We start from the raw sequence: 24,262 nt of genomic DNA, 5'->3' as shown, positions 1-24,262 counted from the left end.
TAAGAATTAGGACATGTTTATTTTATTTATAATGTGTTTATTACATTCTTTTGAGTCAATTCTGTTCAAAGGCTTGATCAAATCAGTTAGCAAACCAGTCAATTGGTTCGTGAATCAGTTTGAATGATTCGCACGCTAAGCCGTCTGAAGCAGTTCACTCAGAGTTGTAACAGAAAGTTTAAGAACATCAAGAGCGTTGAAGACGTAGCTTTGGATCTGCACTGAATTGAAAGCAAATCTGCAAAAGCTATTGTTTGCTTGCAATGAATATCTTTATTAGATGAACACCGCATGTGCTGTCTATGGTTCGACAGATATAGCCTAGGCTACATTCGATTACAGTACACGATACCACTATGACATTAGTTGGTTGTACATGTAACTTATAACAGGGGAGCCAAGTTGAATGCAGCAAGTTCAATATTTTCCATATTTGATACAATAAAAATGGTGTGCGATTATTCAGCAAGTCACATCATCCGCTGCTAAATTCAGATCAGAGTTCGCTGGCTGGCGCTGAGCCAGCACTGCGCATTATAACCAATCACACCTGACTCTGTTGAGCTTATGAATGCAATGACCAATCAGGTGTTCAGATCAGTCATCACTAAAATGCCAGTGAAAATGATCTTTGATAATGTAAATGTTATTTGCTCTCTTTCTGTACAATAAAATATTAGTAGCCGTTTTTATATCACATTAACTTTCAATGTTAAATTCATATTTAATATAAAATCAGTCATAGAAAATTTTTATGGCATGACACCAATATCTGTTACCAGACAGGTTTTTATGCATAGTTAATAGATTACATTATTAGGCTACTTTGACCATAGCATATTATCTAACATAATATATGAAGATGAGAATCAAGATATTTCATGATATAGTTCATGCATCTGGGAACCTTTCTAATAAAAAATTTATAAATAAATAATTCTTAATAATAATTTGGAAATATGCCGTTGTGGCTGCTGTGTGTCACATGATGACCCCCCTACCACCACTCGTGCCCCCTTAAAAATAATGAGTGCATGACTATTTTTACACTAAATAACCTGTCACAGAGTATGAAATAAATACCCTCCAAACCGGAGCTAGCTCTGTTCCAAGAGGAATGTCTTCATCTAGACACAATTAAAATTAATATTTACGCTTGTAGAAATATACATTTGTTTCCATTTTGTAGAACAGACAGACAGTCAGGTTTGTGACTGAGAGGGAAGAGTTACAAGAAAGAATGTGAGGACAAAATAAATGTATATAATTTTATGTTTGTAGTTTATTTAGAATATATTAACCCACAAAATAATTTAATATACAATTGCGATTGCAGATAAACAGTTTATTAGGAACAATCAAAGCTGACTTTCAAAGCTGAATTCTTTGCATCATTACTCCAGTGACGCAATCCTTCAGAAATCCTTTTAACAATCTGATTTTCTACAAAAACAACAAAAATAAATGTATTGTTATTATTATCATCATCATCAACATTATTAATGTTGAAAAGAGCTGAGAATATTTTTCTAGTTTTTTTTTTTTGGGGGGGGGGGGGTGTAAATTGAAAGAACAGCATTGTTTGTTACATTTCCCAGGCAGAAATGTTACATTCCTAGGACGTTCTCAGAAGTCCCCACTGGTGTCAAGGACGTCGCCTAGTAACGTTCCGGGAATGTTTGGAGACGGTTATGATGTGGAGTTCTTTTAAGGGTCATGGGACGTTATTTTCCGGACCTTCACAGAACATTCAGAGGACATTATGTGAAGATTCTCAGAACGTCCCCACTGGTCTCAGGGACCTGTAGGGAACCAAACTAGAATGTTACTGCAAAAACACATTTGTTCTTTCAGAAACAAGCATGCACGTTTAACACATTCAAAAATAAAACCAGTCATTTATTTTGTGTGAACAAAAACAGATTATAAATAAGTTATATATTACATAAATTATATATATACACATATGCAGTGGGTACAAAAAGTTTTCAGACCCCCTTAAATTTTTCACTCTTTTTTTATATTGCAGCCATTTGCGAAGTTCATTATTTTCCTCATTAATGTACACACATCACCCCATATTGACAGAAAAACACAGAATTGTTGACATTTTTCCAGATTTATTAAAAAAGAAAAACTGAAATATCACAAGTATTCAGACCCTTTGCTCAGGAGAAGCACCCTTTTGATCTGATACAGCCATGAGTTTTTTTGGGAAAGATGCAACAAGTTTTTCACACCTGGATTTGGGGATCTTCTGCCATTCCTCCTTGCAGATCCTCTTCAGTTCTGTCAGGTTGGATGGTAAACATTGGTGGACAGCCATTTTCAGGTCTCTCCAGAGATGCTCAATTGGGTTTAAGTCAGGGCTGTGGCTGGGCCATTCAAGAACAGTCACAGAGTTGTTGTGAAGCCACTCCTTGGTTATTTTAACTGTGCTCGGGGTCATTGTCTTGTTTGGAGGTGAACCTTCAGCCCATTCTGAGGTCCTGAGCGCTCTGGAGAAGGTTTTCGTCCAGGATATCCCTGCACTTGGCCACATTCATCTTTCCCTCGATTGCAACCAGTCGTCCTGTCCCTGCAGCTGAAAATCACCCCCACACATGATGCTGCCTCCACCACGCTTCACTGTTGGGACTGTATTGGACAGGTGATGAGCAGTGCCTGGTTTTCTCCACACATACGGCTTAGAATTAAGGCCAAAAAGTTCTATCTTGGTCTCATCAGAGCAGAGAATCCTTCAGGTGGTTTTTAGCAAACTCCATGCGGGCTTTCATGTGTCTTGCACTGAGGAGAGGCTTCCGTCGGGTCACTCTTCCATAAAGCCCCGACTGGTGGAGGGCTGCAGTGATCGGTGACTTTCTACAACTTTCTCCCATCTCCCGACTGCATCTCTGGAGCTCAGCCACAGTGATCTTTGGGTTCTTCTTTACCTCTCTCACCAAGGCTCTTCTCCCCCCGATACCTCAGTTTGGCCGGACGGACAGCTCTAGGAAGGGTTCAGGTCGTCTCAAATGTCTTCCATTTAAGGATTATGGAGGCCACTGTGCTCTTAGAAACCTTAATTGCAGCAGAAATGTTTTTGTAGCCTTGGACAGATCTGTGCCTTGCCACAATTCTGTCTCTGAGCACTTCAGGCAGTTCCTTTGACCTCCTGATTCTCATCTGCTCTGACCTGCACTGTGAGCTGTAAGGTCTTATATAGACAGGCGTGTGGCTTTCCTAATCAAGTCCAATCAGTATAATCAAACACAGCTGGACTCAAATGAAGGTGTAGAACCATCTCAAGGATGATCAGAAGAAATGGACAGCACCTGAGTTAAATATATGAGTGTCACAGCAAAGGGTCTGAATACTTAGGACCTTGTGATATTTCAGGTTTTTTTTAAATAAATCTGCAAAAATGTAAACAATTCTGTGTTTTTCTGTCAATATGGGGTGCTGTGTGTACATTAATGAGAAAAAAATGAACTTAAATTATTTTAGCAAATGGCTGCAATATAACAAAGAGTGAAAATTTAAGGGGGTCTGAATACTTTCCGTACCCACTTAATAAATTAATATTAATGTGGTCATGCATAGGAAGCGTATAGAAAATTACTCAAAAAAAAAAAAAAAAAAAGCTGCAAGTTTTTCAAATATTAGAAAAACAATAACAAATATTTATATTCATTTTATGTTGAGTAAATGCTGAAAAACAAGTAACAAAAAAAATTATATTAAATATATACTGTGTGTGCGTGCGTGTGTATCAGTGTTACAACCCTGGCTCTAGGGATGCAACAAAGGACACAAAAGTATGCCAATCAAAATAAGTTTATTTAATAACAAAAGGAAAAAAGAGGACTGACGAAGCAGAAACACTGCTACTGTGCTAGCTGCAAGATGAGAGGAAGTGTGAGAGCATGTGTCCTAGATTTAAAGCGGCTCCCTTCAGGTGAATCCAATTAACCAATTAATTGCAGGAGAGCTACCAGGGAAACTGCAATGAAACAGATTAAAACACTCCCACCCTTAAAACATTGCTATAGACCAACCTATGCCAAGGTCAACAAGTACATAAACGATAGACAAACACAAGCACTTACGACCTTGACAGAGCATCCACCAAAACATTATCCTTCCCACAAATATAGCAGACTGTGAGATCATATCCCTGCAAAAACAGACTCCATCGCATTAACCGCTGGTTAGAATTTCTCATGCTGTGCAGGAACACTAGGGGATTATGATCAGTGTACACAACAAGTGAAACGCTGGATGAAACATACACATCGAAATGATTCAGAGCAAGAATAAGGGCCAAAGCTTCCTTTTCAATTGTAGAATAATGCTTCTGATGGATATCAAATTTCTTTGAAAAATAGCACACAGGATGCTCAACTCCCACTGAATCATCTTGGAGGAGAATAGCACCCACCCCAAAATCACTAGCGTCCACAGCTAATTTGAAAGGTCTGTTAAAATCAGGGGCAACAAGAACAGGGGAACTGCTCAACAATGCCTTCAGATTGTCAAAGGCAACCTGACATAACTCTGTCCAAACAAAAGGAAACTTAGGGCTAAGCAGGTTAGTCAAAGGTGTAGCAATATTTCTGCAAAAATTCCTATAGTATCCTGCCATACCCAAGAAACATTTTAGTTCCCGCCGAGATGATGGTACAGGAAAATTCACAATGGCCCCCACTTTTGCTCCTACTGGAGACACATGTCCATGGCCAACAACTTTACCCAAGTAAGTGACTGTGGCCTGCCCAAACTCACACTTGGAGAGATTCAGGGTCAAGTTTGCAGCCTTTAACCTCATGAACACATCTCTAAGCTGGGCCAAGTGTTGAGACCAGGTGGAACTATAAATTACCAAATCATCAAGGTAAGCCTCACATCCTGCAACTCCTTCTAACAAAAGACGCTGGAAAGTGGCAGGTGCATTTCACATACTGAATGCCATAACATTATATTGGCAGAAGTTATCTGGTGTGACAAAAGCAGAGATCTCACGGGCTCGCTGGCTAAGTGGAACCTGCCAGTAGCCTTTCAAAAGGTCTAACTTTGAAACCAACTAGGTCAATGCAATCATCTAACCGTGGAAGAGGATAGGAGTCGGGTTTCGTGATGGCATTTACCTTACGAAAATCGGTACAAATCCGAAACCAACCATCATGCTTCTCAACTAATAAACATGGTGAACTCCAAGCACTACAAGTCGGTTCAGCTATGTTATGTTCTAACATATACTCTACCTCTTTGTGCAAAAGCTGGCATTTAACAGGATTTACCCTATATGGATGTTGCTTAATAGGGTTAACTTGACCTACGTCAATGTCATGCTCTAGAATATTGGTACAAGAGGGAACATCAGAAAACAAGGCAGAATATTGATAAATTAAATGAATTACATCAGAGCGCTCAGAAGGATTTAAATATGACAAATGAAAGTCTAAATGAGCAAGAATATCAGAATTTGGCAATCTTCTCTGAGCAATCTCAGAGACAGCAACCCCTTCTACAGTCTCAGTAGTTGGAGCATTCAGTGCAGCCAAGGCCTTGACCTCGGTAGATGCAGTTTGGTTATGGTCAAAGTAAGGCTTGAGTAAATTCCCATGGCACATTCTGGTTTTCCTTTTACAATTTGGTGTTTTAAACCAAGTAGTTACACTCCCGAACTTTCCGATCCGTAGTATACGGACCACTATATTGAGCCTGCAATGCAGAACCAAGTATTGGTAAGAGCACCAACACTTGGTCTCCTGAACAAAACACACAATGTTTAGCCTTTCGATCATACCAAGTCTTCATCTTTTCCTTGAGCTGCTTTCAAATTTTCTTTGGCCAGTTCACAGGCTCTACTAAGTCTGAAACGAAAGTAAGACACATAGTCCAAGAGGTTAGTAGGAGTAGGAGCTGGACTGAAACCAAGGGACTCCTGAACAACCTCTCTAACTGCAAAGTGGAGTATTGGAATGCCATCATCCCAGTCTTTCTCAAACTCTTTGCAGTAGGTCTTCAACATAGTCTTAAGAGTTTGATGGAATCTCTCAAGTGCACCTTGAGACTCTGGATGATACGCGGATGAGACATTATGCTGAATAGAAAACTGCTTTAACAGCTGAGAGAACAGGCAAGACATAAAATTAGACCCTTGATGAGACTGAACAACTCTTGGTAGTCCAAACACTGTGAAAAACTTAATAAGGGCTTTGGAAATGGCAGGGGCAGTAATCTTGCGCAAAGGAATAGCTTCAGGAAACCTTGTGGTGGCACACATAATTGTGAGAAGATATTGATTATCTGACTTAGTACAAGGAAGAGGCCCAACACAATCAATCAAAACATGTTCAAATGGCTCTTCGATGGCAGGAATAGGATATAGTGGAGCTGCAGGAATAGACTGGTTAGGTTTGCCTACAACCTGACAAACATGACAGGATCTGCAATACTGAGCCACATCGGACCTCACCCCAGAAAAAATGCCTTAACACATGATTCAAGGTTTTCCTGACCCCCAAGTGGTCAGATCGATAAACTTGAAACACACTACTCCAGTCATCCTCACGTGATATTTTCGGATCCACTTTCTCATCAAAACACCATCACTAACAAAATAGCCATACGCAACATTTGATAGTACTTAATCAGACACTAAATCTTCAAACATGGGTGACAATGTGGAGTCTTGTTTTTGCTCAAGTATTAACTGTTCAGGAGATGGAAACATCTTTCCACTTGCTGACAAGTTCATGTCACCTAGGACCATGAAAGTATCATAAAGCGGTATCACAGATTCACTGCTAGAAGATATGTCTTCAACATGCCTCTTAGCCGACATTGCACGAGTAGTTGCACAAACAGGAAAAGTTTCTGGAAATGCCAGTTCAAGTTCATCTGGACCGTCTGATTTAAGGACAGTAGAGGTTACTTCAGGGACAGCTAGCACTTTCCCACCAGCTAAATCATTCCCTAGAATAAAGGACAAACCATCTATGGGAATCTGGGAACAAAGTGCAACAACAACATCCCCAGAGACTAAATCTGATTGGAGATTAATGCTATGTAAAGGCATAGACAAAAATCCTCCACCAGAACCTTTAACAATTACCTCTGAACCTTGAGCAGACTTTTCATTAAAAGGACAGGACATCATATAGAATCACAGATCGAAAAGCTCCTGTATCTCTCCAGATCTTTATAGCTTGCCTGTTTTCAGGGTCAGAAGATAAACAGACAAAACCGTCCATCAAAAATGATGATGATCCAGCTAACTCACGATTCTTACATGCAACATTAACAACTGAAGATGCAAGAGGAAGACTTGGCACAGGACTTATGAATGCTACAGTCTTTGCAGATTTATGTTTCTTACTTAGAACAGGACAATCTGCGATAAGATGACCTGGTCTCTTACAATAAAAACAAGACCTTTCTGAAATCAAATCATACTTAGTCATTTTATTGGCAGGTGATGAGCCAGAGGGCACAGACTTCACAAACTGAGACCTGTTATACTTACACTGGTCCTGAACCTCAGAGTGTTTGTCACCAAACTTTACCTCATGGCTCAAGATAAACTCATCTGCTAAGATTGCAGCTTGTTCTAAAGTCACTCCCTTCTGCTCATTCAAATAAACTGAAACAACCTCAGGCAGACAGTTTTTAAATTCTTCAAGCAAAATGAGTTGTCTAAGATGTTCCTTACTTTGCACCTTCTGAGATGTACACCACCGATCTAACAGATTCTCCTTCTGTTTTGCAAACTCAACATAAGTGTCATGAGCAAACTTTGTACAACTTCGAAAGTCCTGGCGGTAAGCTTCAGGTACCAGCTCATATGCCTTCAAAATAGCCGTTTTAACCTCATAATTAGCACTCTTCTCAAGGCTTAGAGCGGAATAAGCTTCCTGAGCTCTACGCACCAAGATACTTTGTAAAAGCAAAGTCCACATAGTTCTAGGCCACTTTGACATGGATCCCACCCATTCAAAATGAGAAAAATATCTCTCAACATTTTTCTCAGAAAAAGGACGTATTAACTTACAGTTTTTCTCAGTCACTTTGGTACATTTCTCAGATAAGAATTGAAATTCTCAAAACTACCTGTTCAATTATCACATCATTGTGTCACCTGTGCACATCAAAAAACAGTTTCTCATTTCTTTGAACAAGTTGCAAATGCTTTGGTACATCCATGCAAATGATTATGTACAATTCTCTGTTGTTTCCTACATTATCAGTTGCTTATGTCATGTTGATCAAAATGTATTATATTGGGTCTCTGTTGAATAGTCTCACCACCCACAACATTTAGGTACAAGCTCACAGCATAAGTCTTTACATGCAAAATGGTTGAACAAGTTATCATAATATGTCAAGCATATTTCTATACTTTCTATATTTCCATTAGACTTTTTTCTAAATCTGTCCTTAATTGGTAAATTGCTCCCAGGCGAATCTTGACTTTCTCTAATGAAGGTGCTTCTCATGAAGCATCAAGTAGAAGGTATATATATAGCCGGAGCAACAGAATGTTATAATGTTTGACAATGGAAGGACAAGGAATTGGACGGGGTCAAGAGCCAGAGAGAAGACGAAGAAGAGGAGTGAGGCTGCGTGGTGGAGGAGTTGGCAGAAGAGGCCGAGGACATATGCACGTTCCTCATGAGATTAGAGCCACACTCGTAGACCACGTTCTCAATCAAGGGCTTACAATGGCCAAGTCTGGTCGAAGGGTGCAGCCAAATGTTGGAAGAACAACTGCGTCCTCGATTATTCAGACTTTTCGTCGACAGAATAGGTATGTAATCTAACAATAGGCATTGTACACTGTACTTTCATTACAAATTTTTTTCCCACATAGGACTGCAAGACAAATTCACAGGGATGGCAGAGGGCCCCCTTTCACACGTGAACAGGAGGAGGCCATTTGCACCATGGTAATAGAAAACAATGCAATAAGACTAAGGCTAGTATTTTTACTAGCTCAACTAGATAACATAGCTAACTTGTATCTCGCAAGGTTGTTCTTTGGTTAATTTAGTCATTAAAGTTACACATATCGTTTGTTAGACAGTGCATTGTGATGATAGGATATGTAGCATAAATGTGGATGATCCCAGCAAATAAAACATATAATTGCAAAAAGAAAGATTATTAATCTATTTTTAATTTGAAGAGGCTGACATGTGAAACCATTTGAGACTGACTTTTGACCAAAAACTGATGTCATGATTTTAATAGTTGTTATTTAGAATACAGTGAAGAATTTTAGCTGCATAACTCATGTTCATGGCTCTTAAAATTTTTGATGAAAGACGCACATGTACACTGCTGCTCTGGTAACACATTGAACTTTAATCTAACAGTCCCGTTTGTGTAATGGAATGTATACACATGAAAGCAGAATACATCTTTGTAAATATTGAGTATTTTTGATGACATTTAATTTGACAATATTACACTTTTTTCTCTCTTTTAGGAGGTGAAAACAAGTCTAAACCAAGACTTATACCTAGATAAATTGACTCACAGTAATTTAAGTTCCAGCTGTCGAACAGGTGGGATTTAATTTTTACAAAGCCATAAACTGTAAGCCATCACTGTATGTGTGTGTTGTTTTGTTTTTCAACAGGATGGATTATCGGTGGGGAGTAGGGCAGTGGCCAGGCTTGGGGAGCTTGTGGTTCCTGTAAGCAATGGAGTGATGATGAAGCTGGTTTGAATTTGAACAGTGGAGTGCTGAAGCTGGTGGGGTGATGGTGTGGCTGTAAGTGTAAGATAGAAGATTATATTGTCCATATTTAGTCAAAATTATTGTCAAGTGCCAGAGTTACCACAAACAAGTCACATCTTTCTTGACTTAAACTGAGCAGCTTCTGGCATTCATTGATATTCACTTGTTGTGCATGTGTATATATGTATGTGAATGTGTCTTAACATAACTTTAGGATGTTAGTAATTAGGACCATAGAATCACAAGAAAAATATATACAGCACATACTGTAAATTATTATACCATATTGGAGCAGTCCCCTTTTCCCTCCAAAATTAAACGCACACAAAATTAATTCAATTCAAGGGGTTTTATTGGCAGAAACGTTATAAGAACATTTCCAAAGCATCAAAATAAAATTTTAAATACAATATATACAGTAATATTAACATTAACAGAACTGGGTGAGGAACAGCCAAACTCAGCTAAAAAAAAAAACATATACCACGGCAAGACGAAGCAACAAGACACAAGACGGATGCGCTGCTTCAGATGTGCTGCCCAAGCTCTGTTTAAGAAGCACAAAGAAACTGAGGACTGGTCAGCAATGTCACCCAAAGAAACTTACTGCAGCAGATGAAAGGCACATCATGCTTACTTGCCCTGCAATTAGAAGATGTCCAGCAGTACCATCAGCTCCGAGCTGCAGAAAACTGGGACCCTAGTATATCCATCTATATCGTCTGGAGAAATCTGGTCCGAAGTGGCTGGCCAATTCCTAAGAAGCAGGTTTTAAGACAACTTTTTTTGATCCATTTCTAATTTTGACTACTTTATATTATATATATATATACATACACACACACATTTATTTATTCTATCTATATCTATCTAAGAGATCTAGATAGATATAGAGACAATCTATATATCTATATATCATTTGAAATGAATCTAAAGTTGTCCTAAAACCTTCTTATTAGGACAAATTAGTTCTTAGGAGAACTTTTTTTTTTTGTATGTGTGTGTATGTATGTATATATATATATATATATATATATATATATATATATATATATATATATATATATATTATTAGTATACAGACATACTGTAGGTAAATATAAACAGTACACTTATGTTTAGGGCAGGTTTAGCCTATGTTTAAGGGAAGGATGAAGGGGTTATCCATATTGAAATTAATCCCGTTAACGGTAATGTTATGGACCATATTTAGGAAAAGAGAACACACTTTAAGTGTAGTAAACATAGTAATCAGTTCATACACGTTAATATTTGCCGGGAAAATGCTGTAATATAGTCGTTGCTGTAAATGTATTTTACGCTATAGGAGACGCCCGATCTTCCCTCCAAAATTAAACACAAGAACTGATTAATGCCATGTTTCCGCCACTCCACAGAAATAAAATGCTATTATACAGTATTGTTCAAAATAATAGCAGTACAATGTGACTAACCAGAATAATCAAGGTTTTTCGTATATTTTTTTTTATTGCTACGTGGCAAACAAGTTACCAGTAGGTTCAGTAGATTCTCAGAAAACAAATGAGACCCAGCATTCATGATATGCACGCTCTTAAGGCTGTGCAATTGGGCAATTAGTTGAATTAGTTGAAAGGGGTGTGTTCAAAAAAATAGCAGTGTGGCATTCAATCACTGAGGTCATCAATTTTGTGAAGAAACAGGTGTGAATCAGGTGGCCCCTATTTAAGGATGAAGCCAACACTTGTTGAACATGCATTTGAAAGCTGAGGAAAATGGGTCGTTCAAGACATTGTTCAGAAGAACAGCGTACTTTGATTAAAAAGTTGATTAGAGAGGGGAAAACCTATAAAGAGGTGCAAAAAATGATAGGCTGTTCAGCTAAAATGATCTCCAATGCCTTAAAATGGAGAGCAAAACCAGAGAGACGTGGAAGAAAACGGAAGACAACCATCAAAATGGATAGAAGAATAACCAGAATGGCAAAGGCTCAGCCAATGATCACCTCCAGGATGATCAAAGACAGTCTGGAGTTACCTGTAAGTACTGTGACAGTTAGAAGACGTCTGTGTGAAGCTAATCTATTTTCAAGAATCCCCCGCAAAGTCCCTCTGTTAAAAAAAAGGCATGTGCAGAAGAGGTTACAATTTGCCAAAGAACACATCAACTGGCCTAAAGAGAAATGGAGGAACATTTTGTGGACTGATGAGAGTAAAATTGTTCTTTTTGGGTCCAAGGGCCACAGGCAGTTTGTGAGACGACCCCCAAACTCTGAATTCAAGCCACAGTACACAGTGAAGACAGTGAAGCATGGAGGTGCAAGCATCATGATATGGGCATGTTTCTCCTACTATGGTGTTGGGCCTATTTATCGCATACCAGGGATCATGGATCAGTTTGCATATGTTAAAATACTTGAAGAGGTCATGTTGCCCTATGCTGAAGAGGACATGCCCTTGAAATGGTTGTTTCAACAAGACAATGACCCAAAACACACTAGTAAACGGGCAAAGTCTTGGTTCCAAACCAACAAAATTAATGTTATGGAGTGGCCAGCCCAATCTCCAGACCTTAATCCAATTGAGAACTTGTGGGGTGATATCAAAAATGCTGTTTCTGAAGCAAAACCAAGAAATGTGAATGAATTGTGGAATGTTGTTAAAGAATCATGGAGTGGAATAACAGCTCAGAGGTGCCACAAGTTGGTTGACTCCATGCCACACAGATGTCAAGCAGTTTTAAAAAACTGTGGTCATACAACTAAATATTAGTTTAGTGATTCACAGGATTGCTAAATCCCAGAAAAAAAAAATGTTTGTACAAAATAGTTTTGAGTTTGTACAGTCAAAGGTAGACACTGCTATTTTTTTGAACACACCTCTTTCAACTAATTGCCCAATTGCACAGCCTTAAGAGCGTGCATATCATGAATGCTGGGTCTTGTTTGTTTTCTGACAATCTACTGAACCTACTGGTAACTTGTTTGCCACGTAGCAATAAAAATTATACTAAAAACCTTGATTATTCTGGTTAGTCACATTGTACTGCTATTACAGTTTTTCTCAATCGCTTTGGTGCATTTCTTAGATCAAAAGTGCAATTCTTGATACTACTTGTACAAATTCCAAATCATCTAGTCACTTGTGCACATCATTAAAGCAATTTCTTATTCCTTTGAACAAATTGCAATTGCTTTTGTACATATTGCAATTGATAATGTACAAGTGTCAGCTTTTTTCCACATTTTCAATTGCTCATGTCATCTTGATCAAAATGTAGTAAATGGTTCTCTGTTGAATAGTCTTACCCCTCAAAATATCTAGGCATTAGTTCTTTGCATAAGCCACTACATGCAAAATTGTTGAACTATTTGTCATAAACTGTCAGGCATAGTTTTACACATTTTTTTTATTAGACTTTTTGTACAAAGATGTGAATTGATGAATCGTGCAGGTGAAATTGACCCTCACTCAAGGAATGTAAAGTGTTAGTTCAACCAACAATCAACCAGTTGTCTAAATTGCTCAAAGGTGCATCTCATGAACAATCAATTGGGAAGCAAATATAGACAGACCACAACACAGAGTTGCAACTTTCCAACAATGGATGGACCAGGAAACGAACAGGGTCAACAGCCAGGAGGAAGAAGAGGAGCAAGGATGCGTGGTGGAAGGCAAAACAGAGGACGAGGCAGAAGAGGACATAGGCGCATATCTGATGACATAAGGGCCACTATTGTAGACCATGTTGTCAATCATGGCCTTACTATGGCTGAGGCGGGTCGAAGGGTGCAGCCGAACATTGGGAGATCAACCGTGTCCTCAATAGTTCAAACGTTTCGAAGAGAGAACCGGTATGTCCACCAATGTACAGTGCACTGTTACTGTATATAAGCAGTATACTGTATACTTCCTATAATGCTTCCTATTACAGTAGTCCACTTGTATTTCACAGCATACATAAATATACTCTATACAGATAGATACTGCACTTTACATCCACCCAACTGTATGTTTTACAGTAAAATGTGTTTGCATAATTTTTGTCTATGTGAAAGTGTGCAATGCATCACTGCATTTGTCCCCACATAGGACAGCAAAATTACCACAAACCGGTGGCAGAGGACGCCTTTTCACACCTCAACAGGAAGAGGCTATATGCACCATGGTCCGAGCAAACAATGCTATGAGACTCAGGGAAATACAAAGGACCATTATAGAAGACAACGATGTCTTTGAAAACATCCGTACTGTTAGCATCTCAACCATTGACAGGGTGCTGCATAGAAACCAGATGAGTATGAAACAGCTGTACCGTGTACCATTCCAAAGGAATGAGGACCGAGTTAAGGAGATACGGTACCAGTATGTACAGGTAAAACATATATCTATGTAACTATTTTACAGAATAATTTTATTGTGATACATAGTACAGTAAGCATAAACTGCACACACTTCCATCGCTGTGGAAGGAACATACAATATATGCACATTTTATGTCACTCTTCCTTACCAAAACTAATTCAACTGTGTCCTGGGATATAGCGTATAATGGAGTTGGAATCAAGTGAACCCTCTCACAACTTTGTATACATGGATGAGGCTGGCTTCAACCTGACCAAATGCAGAAGGCGGGGTAGGGATGTCATCGGTCAGAGAGCTACTGTGGATTTGCCAGGCCAAAGGGGAGGAAATATCACCATGTGTGCTGCTATTTCAGAGCATGGCGTCCTAACCCATATCCCCCTTATAGGACCATACAACACCCAGCATCTACTCAACTTTTTAGAGACTCTCTACAGGGCTCTCATCCCTGATGATGAGAGGGGTCTGTTTAGAGAGGATTTGCCAAAGTATGTTGTCATTTGTGATAATGTGAGTTTCCATCGATCAAACATCATAAGGCAATGGTTTGTGACCCACCCGAGGATGCTCATAGAATTCCTTCCACCTTATTCTCCATTCCTTAACCCAATTGAGGAGTTCTTTTCAGCATGGAGGTGGAAGGTGTATGATCATCAGCCACACACACAGATGACCCTGCTGGCTGCAATGGATGCAGCATGTGAGGACATCACAGTAGATGCCTGCAGAGGATGGATAAGGCATTCCAAAAGATTCTTTCCACGTTGCATTGGAAGGGAAAATATCCGGTGTGATGTGGATGAGAATATGTGGGCCGACAGACAGGAACGTCTGGATGTGTAGAGACAGCACTAGAAACAGTGCTGCAGGCAAAGTTGTGCCTTAGGGGTGTTTCCTGTGTTTTAGTTTTTATTTTACTTTGTGCCCCTTGTCTTTTTCTTACTGTAAATTATTTTGTTTTCTTTCATAAAGTAGCACTAGTAAAGCTGTGCAAAACAAAATCAATTTTGTCTCTTTCAATCAATAACCCACATAGAGTAATATGTATATAGTACTGTTGAAATTGATTTATGCCATAGAAGTGCAGCCTTGTGCATTTTCAGTACAGTAACCGTCATCCAAACTGTAGCCTAAGTTTACATCTGGTAATACTGTCAAAGTACACACAGTTACATTGACAACATGCCTAAACATTTTGACGAGCTTGTTCGTGAACAATGACTCAATGACTTATCATTCTGATGGCACTGACATGATCGTTGGCATGAATATTTACTTTTGAGAGATGTACTAAGGATTTTTAGTGACTGACTAGCTTTAGAAACATATCTATTGTATATTGCAATTTGTACAAATTGTTCTGAGGAATGCACTTATTATTTTGCACATGTTAGGGATGATGTGAAAAACGCACCAAAGCGACTGAGAAAAACTGTATTTTGAACAATACTGTATGCATGTAATGCAAGTGTCAACAATCAATACAAATTATGCGTCAATATTTACCTATAATTGCTGCAAATATAGTTGAAGCTTGTCTGTCCCTCTTAAAACCATTCAAACTAACAATTGTCATCAAAACTTCAGCCATAGTTTCCATGAGAACATCCCTCCAGAGTAAACTTATATTGACAACATGACTAAACAATTTGACTGTCTTATCCGTACACAAGGACTTGTCATTCTGATGACACTGACATTTACTTTTGAGAGATGAACTAAGGATTTTGAGTAAGAGAGTGGCTTTTGCAGGTCATCCATGGTGTTTTGCTATTTGTACAAATTGTTTTGAGAAATGCACTTAAGATTTTGCAAATTGTGAGTTTGATTCAAGAAATGTACCAAAGCGACTGAGAAAAACTGTAATGTGTTTCCTTCACACCATCCTTCAGTCGCTTCTCACTACTTGTGATGGAAAATCATAATAAGACAACTGCAAAAGTTGATCCTTTGTAAAAACCTCAAGTAACCCTTCTGAAGGTTCCTCTAGGAAGACTTCTAAAGAAGCCATTACCAACTACCCTTTAGTAACTACTTCCTACACAGAAGTTCAACCAACACAACAGGTCCAATAGCACACATGCAACAAAAGTAAGAAATAGCAGCAAAAATACTCAAACAAACTTTTTAAAGCTTTCAACAACAGTAGAACTAACCCAAACACAGAAGATTACTTAACCCAAGCAATCACAAATATCTAAAGGCGATACTGGACATTAGTCCACACAAGAAACTGGTCACAAAACACTGCTAACACTAAAAGTTAGGATCATGGACCAAATAAACACAAAAGTGCCTCAAAAGTCTTAACTCCCCTAGCTTACTCATCCCTCTATTATTCCTATTAAAACAAAGGGAGCATGGTCGCGGAGCCCAAACATAAAAACACATAAGATAGATCCACTCGGATTCCTGCCTAACACTACTAAATCCTATCTATCTTCTGAGGACTGGGCAAGAGGCAACATTAAAAGCACAAACTCAGTAAATGTGAACCAATTAATCAATGGTCACAGTTCTGAAATGCTCACCCCCGACAGAGAACAAGTCTCCACCCAGAATAACCTCAAAAATAAAAAAAAGGAGAAATAACAAGACAGTGAACCAATGGAAGGACTGAATTAATCAATCCAGCTGGAACTCTCACCCTTCCTAACCGGGAAAACTCATGCACACTTTATTCAAAAATACTCAAACAACCATACTCACCAAATGCTTTCAAAAGCAATAAACAAAAACGGTCCCCAAAATTTCAAAAGAAACAAATGCTTTTTACAAACCAAATTGGACGAGCCCCCATTATGTTATACAACCCTGGCTCTAGGGATGCAACATAAAGGACACAAAACAAAAGTATGCCAGTCAAAATAAATTGATTTAATAACAAAAGGGGACTGACAAAGCAGAAACACTGCTACTGCAGTGCCAGCTGCAAGACAAGAGAGAAAGAGTGAGAGCATGTGTCCTAGATTTAAAGCCGCTCCCTTCAGGTGGATCCAATTAACCCGTTAATTGCAGGAGAGCTACCAGGGAAACTGCAATGAAACAGATTAAAACACTCCCACATAACAATCAGTCACTGTCTCCATCCTCAGGAGGTGCCCGAAGTTCTTCTTCTGGCTGCTTGAAAAAAATCAAACATTATATGTACCAATCACTTCAACAACTTTTGAATTACTTTTAACTTCACTTTGTTTATAAGTACTAAGCAAATAAATCAGTTATGTTATTCTAGAGAATATATGTATATATATATATATATATATATATATACACAGTGGGGATCGAAAGTTTGGGCACCCCTTGCAGAATCTGTGAAAATATGAGTAATTTTCAAAAAGTAAGAGAGATCGTACTAAATGCATGTTATTTTTTATTTAGTACTGTCCTGAGTAAGATATTGTACATAAAAGATATTAACATTTAGTCCACAAGACAAAAAAAATGCTGAAATTATTAAAATAACCCCACTCAAAAGTTTGGGAACCCTTGGTTCTTAGTACTGTGTTCTGTTACCTGATGATCCTCGACTGTCTTTCTGTTTTGTGATGGTTGTGCATGAGTCCCTTGTTTGTTCTGAACAGTTAAACTGAGCAGCGTTCTACAGAAAAATCTTTAAGCTCCTGCAGATTCTTCAGTTTTCCAGCATCTTTACATATTTGAACCCTTTCAAGCAGTGACTAAATCTGTCATATCTGCTGGAGCCTCATCAATAGGGCTGAATACTTCTCAAGTAAAGTAACCCTTAAACAGGTTAGGTTCACAGAATAAGTTGTTATTTTGAGGTTATCTGTAAACTAACTAATCTTCTCTCTGGACTGCCTCCCAGATAGTGGCAAGAGGTAGTCACCGAATAATGTAAGACAGCTTTTAAATGTATTCTACTAATATAAAATTCAATCAAATAAAGGTTTTAATATAATTTTATAACATAAATTGTTAACCCCCAATACATAGCAAATATATAAGTGACTGAAAGTGGAGTATGCTCAGTTGCTTTATTTCATCAAGTTCTTACAATTCTCATTAACTACTTACTTCAAAGAGAAATTATAAAGATGTTTTATTGTGCAAATGTGAAAGTAAAATTCTATAGACTTATATCAAAGTCCATTTTAAGCAAGTCAGTTCACTTTGCGGGCATCTTGATAGCTCCTTTGATAACAATTATGACTCATTTTTTAAGTAAAGAGGTCAAGGGAAAAAATAAGAGGAATACTGGATACAGTAAGTGAAAGGGAAAACAAGAGGAGATTGGGTGAGCCTCGGATGGAGCTGGACACAAATCCAGGCTTATCGCCGATTATATGAGAGTTGATCCAGCCCTGGTATTTGGAAACTCTGGTGTACACACCAGGAAAGTTGGGTAGTGCGCATTTGTGACCAAAACTCACAATGCCAGCCTGAATCCACCGCGAAAGTTTCTTGACGACCAGTGGACCTCCAGAATCTCCCTGCAGGGTCAAACACTTCACTTATTTATCTCTGACAATATGCTGTAAGAAACTGTAAGCAGATAGTGACTGACATCTTACCGAACACGAGTCTTTCCCTCCCTCCTTTAATCCAGCGCACAGCATGTTGCTTGTAATGATGCTTCCGTAGGCAGATTGACAAACACGGTTGCTGACGACTGGTATCTGTACCTCTTGCAGTATGTTTGGAGTCTCACTACCTATATAGTATATAAAATAATAATAATAATAATAAAAACTCTTAAGTATAAATCCCTAAACAAAGTTTTAGGCTTGTAAACATCTGTTTGATTGATTTTCGAGTTGCACTCACTTCCAAAATTAAGCGAGCCCCAACCAGTGACCCAGGTCTTAGTGCCCGCATTAAATTCACTACTAGCAGATGCCAGACAGACTGGCTTAATATAATCAGAGAACGTTACAGTAGAAGAGAGCTGGAGCAGTGCTATGTCGTTGTTTTTGCTATCTTCATCATAATCATGATGGATGATGAGTCGCATTACTGTTCTAGATACTTCATTTCGGTTTAAGCCTGTTTGTCTATGACGTCCCAGGTATATTCTGATGTTCGCTCCAGAGAACCTGTAAGTAGAACAAAATTAATTCCTCTTTTGGTTTTTTTGGTCAGTGTATGTAATGTTATACTACTTCATACCCTTCGAAGCAGTGAGCTGCGGACAAAACCCATTGTGCATTTATTAGAGTCCCACCACAGATGTATTCTCTAGGTATAATGGTGTGAATGCTGGCCTGCCAAGGCCAAGCCCCCTCACGTGCATTTTGCCCTTCAACAATCTTTTTGTGGTTCAGGGGGGCTTTGCCGCACACTGATGCGAGAAATAAAGATGTGAGAATTTATTGCACAACAGTCAAAATCAGAATTTAAATAAAATTGTAAAAACTTACCATTTAACTGACAGAGTGAGCCTATATTAAGAAAAACAGAATAAGATTTGATTAGAGTTAGTGAAGGAATTAGAGATTGTGCTCTTGTGACTGGGTCTGCAGGAGTTTGGGTGGGACATTTAAGAAGATGACTGGCCATACTGAGGCTTCACTTTTCAATAGTGGAAGAAAGCGGAGACATGTAATCCATCTTTTTTTTTTAAAGATTGTAGTATTTATACGCACAGTCTAACTTCTCACAAAAACTTCCCATGTAATTCACAACATGTATATGCACATGAATTTGTTCTTTACATCATCCGAATGTTAATGAATGGTGAACAGTGTTCTAACTGAGCGGCCATGTGCAAGGTTAGACATTTGCATAAAACGCACCCAAACCATCTCCATGTAAGGACTTTCCGCACTCATCTCCACGAAACCCCATTTGCCGCTTTCTACCGGCACACACTCGCCAGATCTTGAGCAATGCCAAGTGTGCAATCCTCAAAACCAGTTCAAACACAATAAAACACCTTTTATACAAACCTAGCTCTCATAAATCATATTCATTTAACTTGAGCTAAAGGCGAATACAGCTTTCTTTCACTGTATATGACTAAATATATCAAGGATGAAGTATAATTTATATATAGTTAGGATAAAATGTACTGTATATGTATGTGTGTGTATGTATAGCCATGTTAAAGGGGTCACGACCTCAAAAACCAAAATTGTCTTTATTTTTTTATATATTAGAGGTCATTGTACTATAAAAACATCTTGTAAGTTTCAGAACTCAAAACTTCCATATTAATCTGAAAACAGCTTATGTTGAAGGCAGTGTGCCAAAAATACAGCTTGTGGATGTTATACTCTACGAAGTAATAGTGTGGATAAGCACTGCCCCCACAGAAGAAGATCAGCTCCTGCTTCTACATCGCTGCCTGTTTAGCCCCGCCAACAGATTCACAATAAGCACAATATTTTTATGTTATTTAAAGAGCGTGTTGGAAATGTGCACCTATAAGTGGGTGCACAATGCACATAGACTTTACTTATTACACACACAGGGATGCGCAGCAGAACACAAACATACAAACATTTTTAAAAATGAAAATGTAAAGGATTAAAACGTAAAAGATTATTATTTTGTATTATTATTGTGTTATTTATCGATATAAAAATGCCTACATGCCATAATGGATAGTCTTTGAATGTATCAGAATTACACGCATGAGCAGATCTGTTCCCTCACTAGAGAAGCGATCCAGTTTTCCACTGTGTAAATCCTGAACTCGTCATGGCACGAGCGCAACTGGCTTTTAAAGGGAATGGCTGATTGGTTTATTGAACATTATTCCCAAAACACACCCATTAATCATTAAGAGTATGGGGACAGCTCTGTTAAACCATGCGCAGGGCACGCAGACCATTTTTCCCATCCTTAAACTAACTAAAGAGAATTCGGACACACCCTTAACACAACTGTGCCATGTGTTTTAGACCATACATTTAGATCATTAAAACAGGGCCCATAGTGTGAATAACAAAAGAGGTGAATGCAGGTCTACACAGAAGCCAAACATAAAGATGCTCCAAAGACAACAAGATGCTGTGAAGTGACCAGAGATGTATAGTAACGAAGTAGAACTACTTCACTACTGTACTTAAGTACTAAAAGGCGGTGTCTGTACTTTACTAGAGTATTATTTTTTTCTCCTACTTCCACTTTTACTTCAGTACATATTTTCGCTGAGTTTAATACTTTCACTTCGATATTTTTTTTTATGTGCTGCATCGTTACTCGTTACAATTATAATAATGTTACGAATCATTCCATTACAAACCACTGCCAGAACTGTAGATGGCAGGTTTGATGAAGCTGGCACATCATTGAGCGAATCAAGCGATTAAGAAGACTGCGCGTGCTGACTGAACTGCTGAGAAGAGAGAGAGGAACACCGAGCCGAGACAGATAATGACTCGTTCACGAGTTAAGAACCGGTTGCATCGGTTCTCGGATGACCAGTAACCAGGCGGCAAGGAACTCGACCGGAAGTTGAAGTCGGGTGGGGGCTGCCATCTTTTAGCAGAACTTCACTTGCGTTATCATTCATAGACAGTAAAAGAAATGGACACAGCGACCCCATTGGAACTCAATTGAGACAAATGAAGCCCAGTTTTAGCGTTTTTTAGCACTTCCGTTTCTGACGCGCAGACTCAAACGAAGCTTGACGACGTCAGCAACCTGTCTGACAGATGTAAATCTTCTAGTAGCTGTGCGTGCAAACTGCCATCGTTAATCTTGCAGAGACGGCGAGCTTGAGCGGGGAGTTCTTTGTCGTGAGTGAGCAGGAGTAAGTTTTCTGATTAATTATTTTGTATAGTATTTTAAAATGTAACGCCAGTACGCCATATTAAGTTAATTTGCCTGCGAGCTTCTCCTCCTGTCTGTACGGTAATGCGACAGAGAGTCGAGTGGTTATGACGCAATCGTTAGCCTATTTTTTACAAAAACTGTTTCCACGGGGCCATAATGTAACATAGAAGGTAATGGAGCCCTTTATATATTGTCGTGTATCTTTAGAAATAAATAATGGACAAACGGAGTCTTTAAACGCCTCAGATGTAAAGTTATTCGCTGTCAAAGTGACGCCAAAATGAATGGGAGTCAATGGAAATGCTAACGCAAGTGAAGTTCTGCTAAAAGATGGCGGCACCCACCCGACTTCAACTTCCGGTCAAGTTCCTTGCCGCCTGTTAGCATTCCCATTGACTGCTAAATGCCTGTGTCAGACACATTAAACAAGTTAACACCTTAATTCATCTGTGGATTAATGCGTATTAGAGATGCGAACCGTTTAAAACGATTCAGTTCGATTTGGTGAACTGTTTCAAAAAGGTCCGGTTACATCGAGTGATTTGTTCGCGAACCAGATATCACAAACTGCTTTGTTTCTAACTGTCTTACAACAGACACGGAAGAGAAGACAATGCTGAATAAAGTCGTAGTTTTTGCTATTTTTGGACCAAAATGTATTTCCGATGCTTCAAAAAATTCTAAATGACCCTCTGAGGTCTTACGGGTTTGAAACAACATGAGGGTAAGTTATTAATGACATCATTTTGCAAATTGGGCGAACTAACCCTAGTAACTGTTTTTTGTTTACAAAAAGTTACAGTCAAAGGAATTGTGATTGTCCTTTAGGTTAATCATTTGAAATAGTAAAAACAATATGTTCAAACTTTTGACTACTTTCTTTAATAGCTACATAACACAATACTTCTACTTTTACTTTCAGTACTTGAGTAGTACATTTTAAAATAGACTACTTGCAATACTTAAGTACAAAAAATGTTGAATACTTTAGCACTTCTACTTAAGTGTGGTGCTTAAAGAGCACTTCAACTTCTACTCAAGTCACTTTTTTGATAGAGCACTTGTACTTTTACTCAAGTATGGGTCTCTAGTACTTTATACATCTCTGGAAGTGACAAAACTTTGCATTGCCTTGCCTGTGATCCCTACGTTAGCAAGAGTGGATGAACTTTGCTTTTTAGTGAAGTTCCAGACTGCATCAAGGGCAATTGTACAATGAAAAATAAGTCATATTAACCCACTGTCTCTCAAATAAAAGCCTACTTCAAAGTAACCACTTTACTGCTGCATAATCTAATAATGTAACTTTATTATTATTAATTTTTTTTTTGTTACACAACTTATTTTAGAACTGTATTTAAATATAAAATGTGACTGAAAGTGATGATGACCCTTTGTGCATGTGGAATTTAGGATAAAGATGAATTGTTTACACTTAATAAATCGTGCTACACTTAAGTTATCACAATTCTTCTTTAAACTAACCCTTTACACAACTTACGCCTCATTAAGGAAACTTAATGATTCATTGTGCTAATGTGAAAGACTTATATCAAAAGTCATCAGTTCTCTTTGCAGGCATCTTGATAACTCCATTGTTTTAAGACTTTTTAAGCTGCAGGTGTCTCTTTAAGAAAAGAGATAAAGGGGAAAATGAGAGGTTAAATGAAAATAGTGAGAAAAAAAGAGACCATATAAAGGAGGTTGGGTGAACCTCACTAGGTCATAATTTATTCACCTTGATGTGAACATATATTTATGATTAAAGTGTTTTGATGTTAAAACAAAAATGCATAGGAAATATATCTTCATCCGTTTATAATCTACCCACTGTAACCGTAAAGGAGAAAAAAAAAGTTGTTGTGTTTTATAAACTATTCACACTAGTTGTATTAAGAAAATCAAGTATAGACATTGATAGTCATTGAGCAATCAAAGAAAAATAATAACCTGAATCCATAAATGCCCTTTATTTGTATGGGATTCAAACACCTCCTATCATCTAACCAATTATTGATTATCAACAAGCACATTTTAGGTCTATTAGTTTTGCTTCAGTTTTATCCGATCTCACCTGCTATGTTGAGAAGTATGACCCCTGCAACACACCTCAGGCACAACATCATCTTCATGTTGAGTAAAGGAACATAACGCAAACACTCCCAACACCAGCTGAACACTACTGACGCAGTGTTAGCTAATGCTTTACTGTTACGGTCAGTACACACCCTCTACAGACCTATAAAACATTTAAACACTAATGCTGCTTCTAAAGGACTTTTTACCACCCACTGCATTTAAACCTGTGAATCAGCGTTGGGTGCCATGGTTAAATCAACATTGGTTTATATTTTGTATTTGCAAATTTAATCAACGTTGATATTGTTTTAGGGTTAAAATCATGTGATAATGAGTCTGTAGATCTGCTGAGTCTGAGTGCTTCTAGAGC

The 24,262-nt window shown here is 38.3% G+C and overlaps 2 protein-coding genes across 2 annotated transcripts in view; one reads left to right on the top strand and one right to left on the bottom strand.

Annotated features, from left to right (window-relative positions):
• LOC113066531 (gastrula zinc finger protein XlCGF57.1-like) overlaps window positions 1-24,262 on the top strand; it is a 1,043,158-nt gene that overhangs the window by 853,494 nt on the left and 165,402 nt on the right. The window lies entirely within an intron of this gene.
• LOC113065693 (prostasin-like) lies at window positions 17,143-19,878 on the bottom strand. The gene is made up of 7 exons (XM_026237163.1): window positions 19,827-19,878; window positions 19,452-19,472; window positions 19,201-19,372; window positions 18,827-19,127; window positions 18,606-18,737; window positions 18,297-18,524; window positions 17,143-17,190 (listed from the first exon to the last, which is right to left on the bottom strand). The coding sequence occupies exons 1-7, from the start codon at window positions 19,876-19,878 to the stop codon at window positions 17,143-17,145; spliced, it is 954 nt and encodes a 317-aa protein (XP_026092948.1).

Source organism: Carassius auratus, chromosome 4, assembly GCF_003368295.1.
Source record: "Carassius auratus strain Wakin chromosome 4, ASM336829v1, whole genome shotgun sequence".
NCBI classification, from domain to species: Eukaryota; Metazoa; Chordata; class Actinopteri; order Cypriniformes; family Cyprinidae; genus Carassius; species Carassius auratus.
This window is presented reverse-complemented; position numbering and strand designations above follow the sequence as displayed.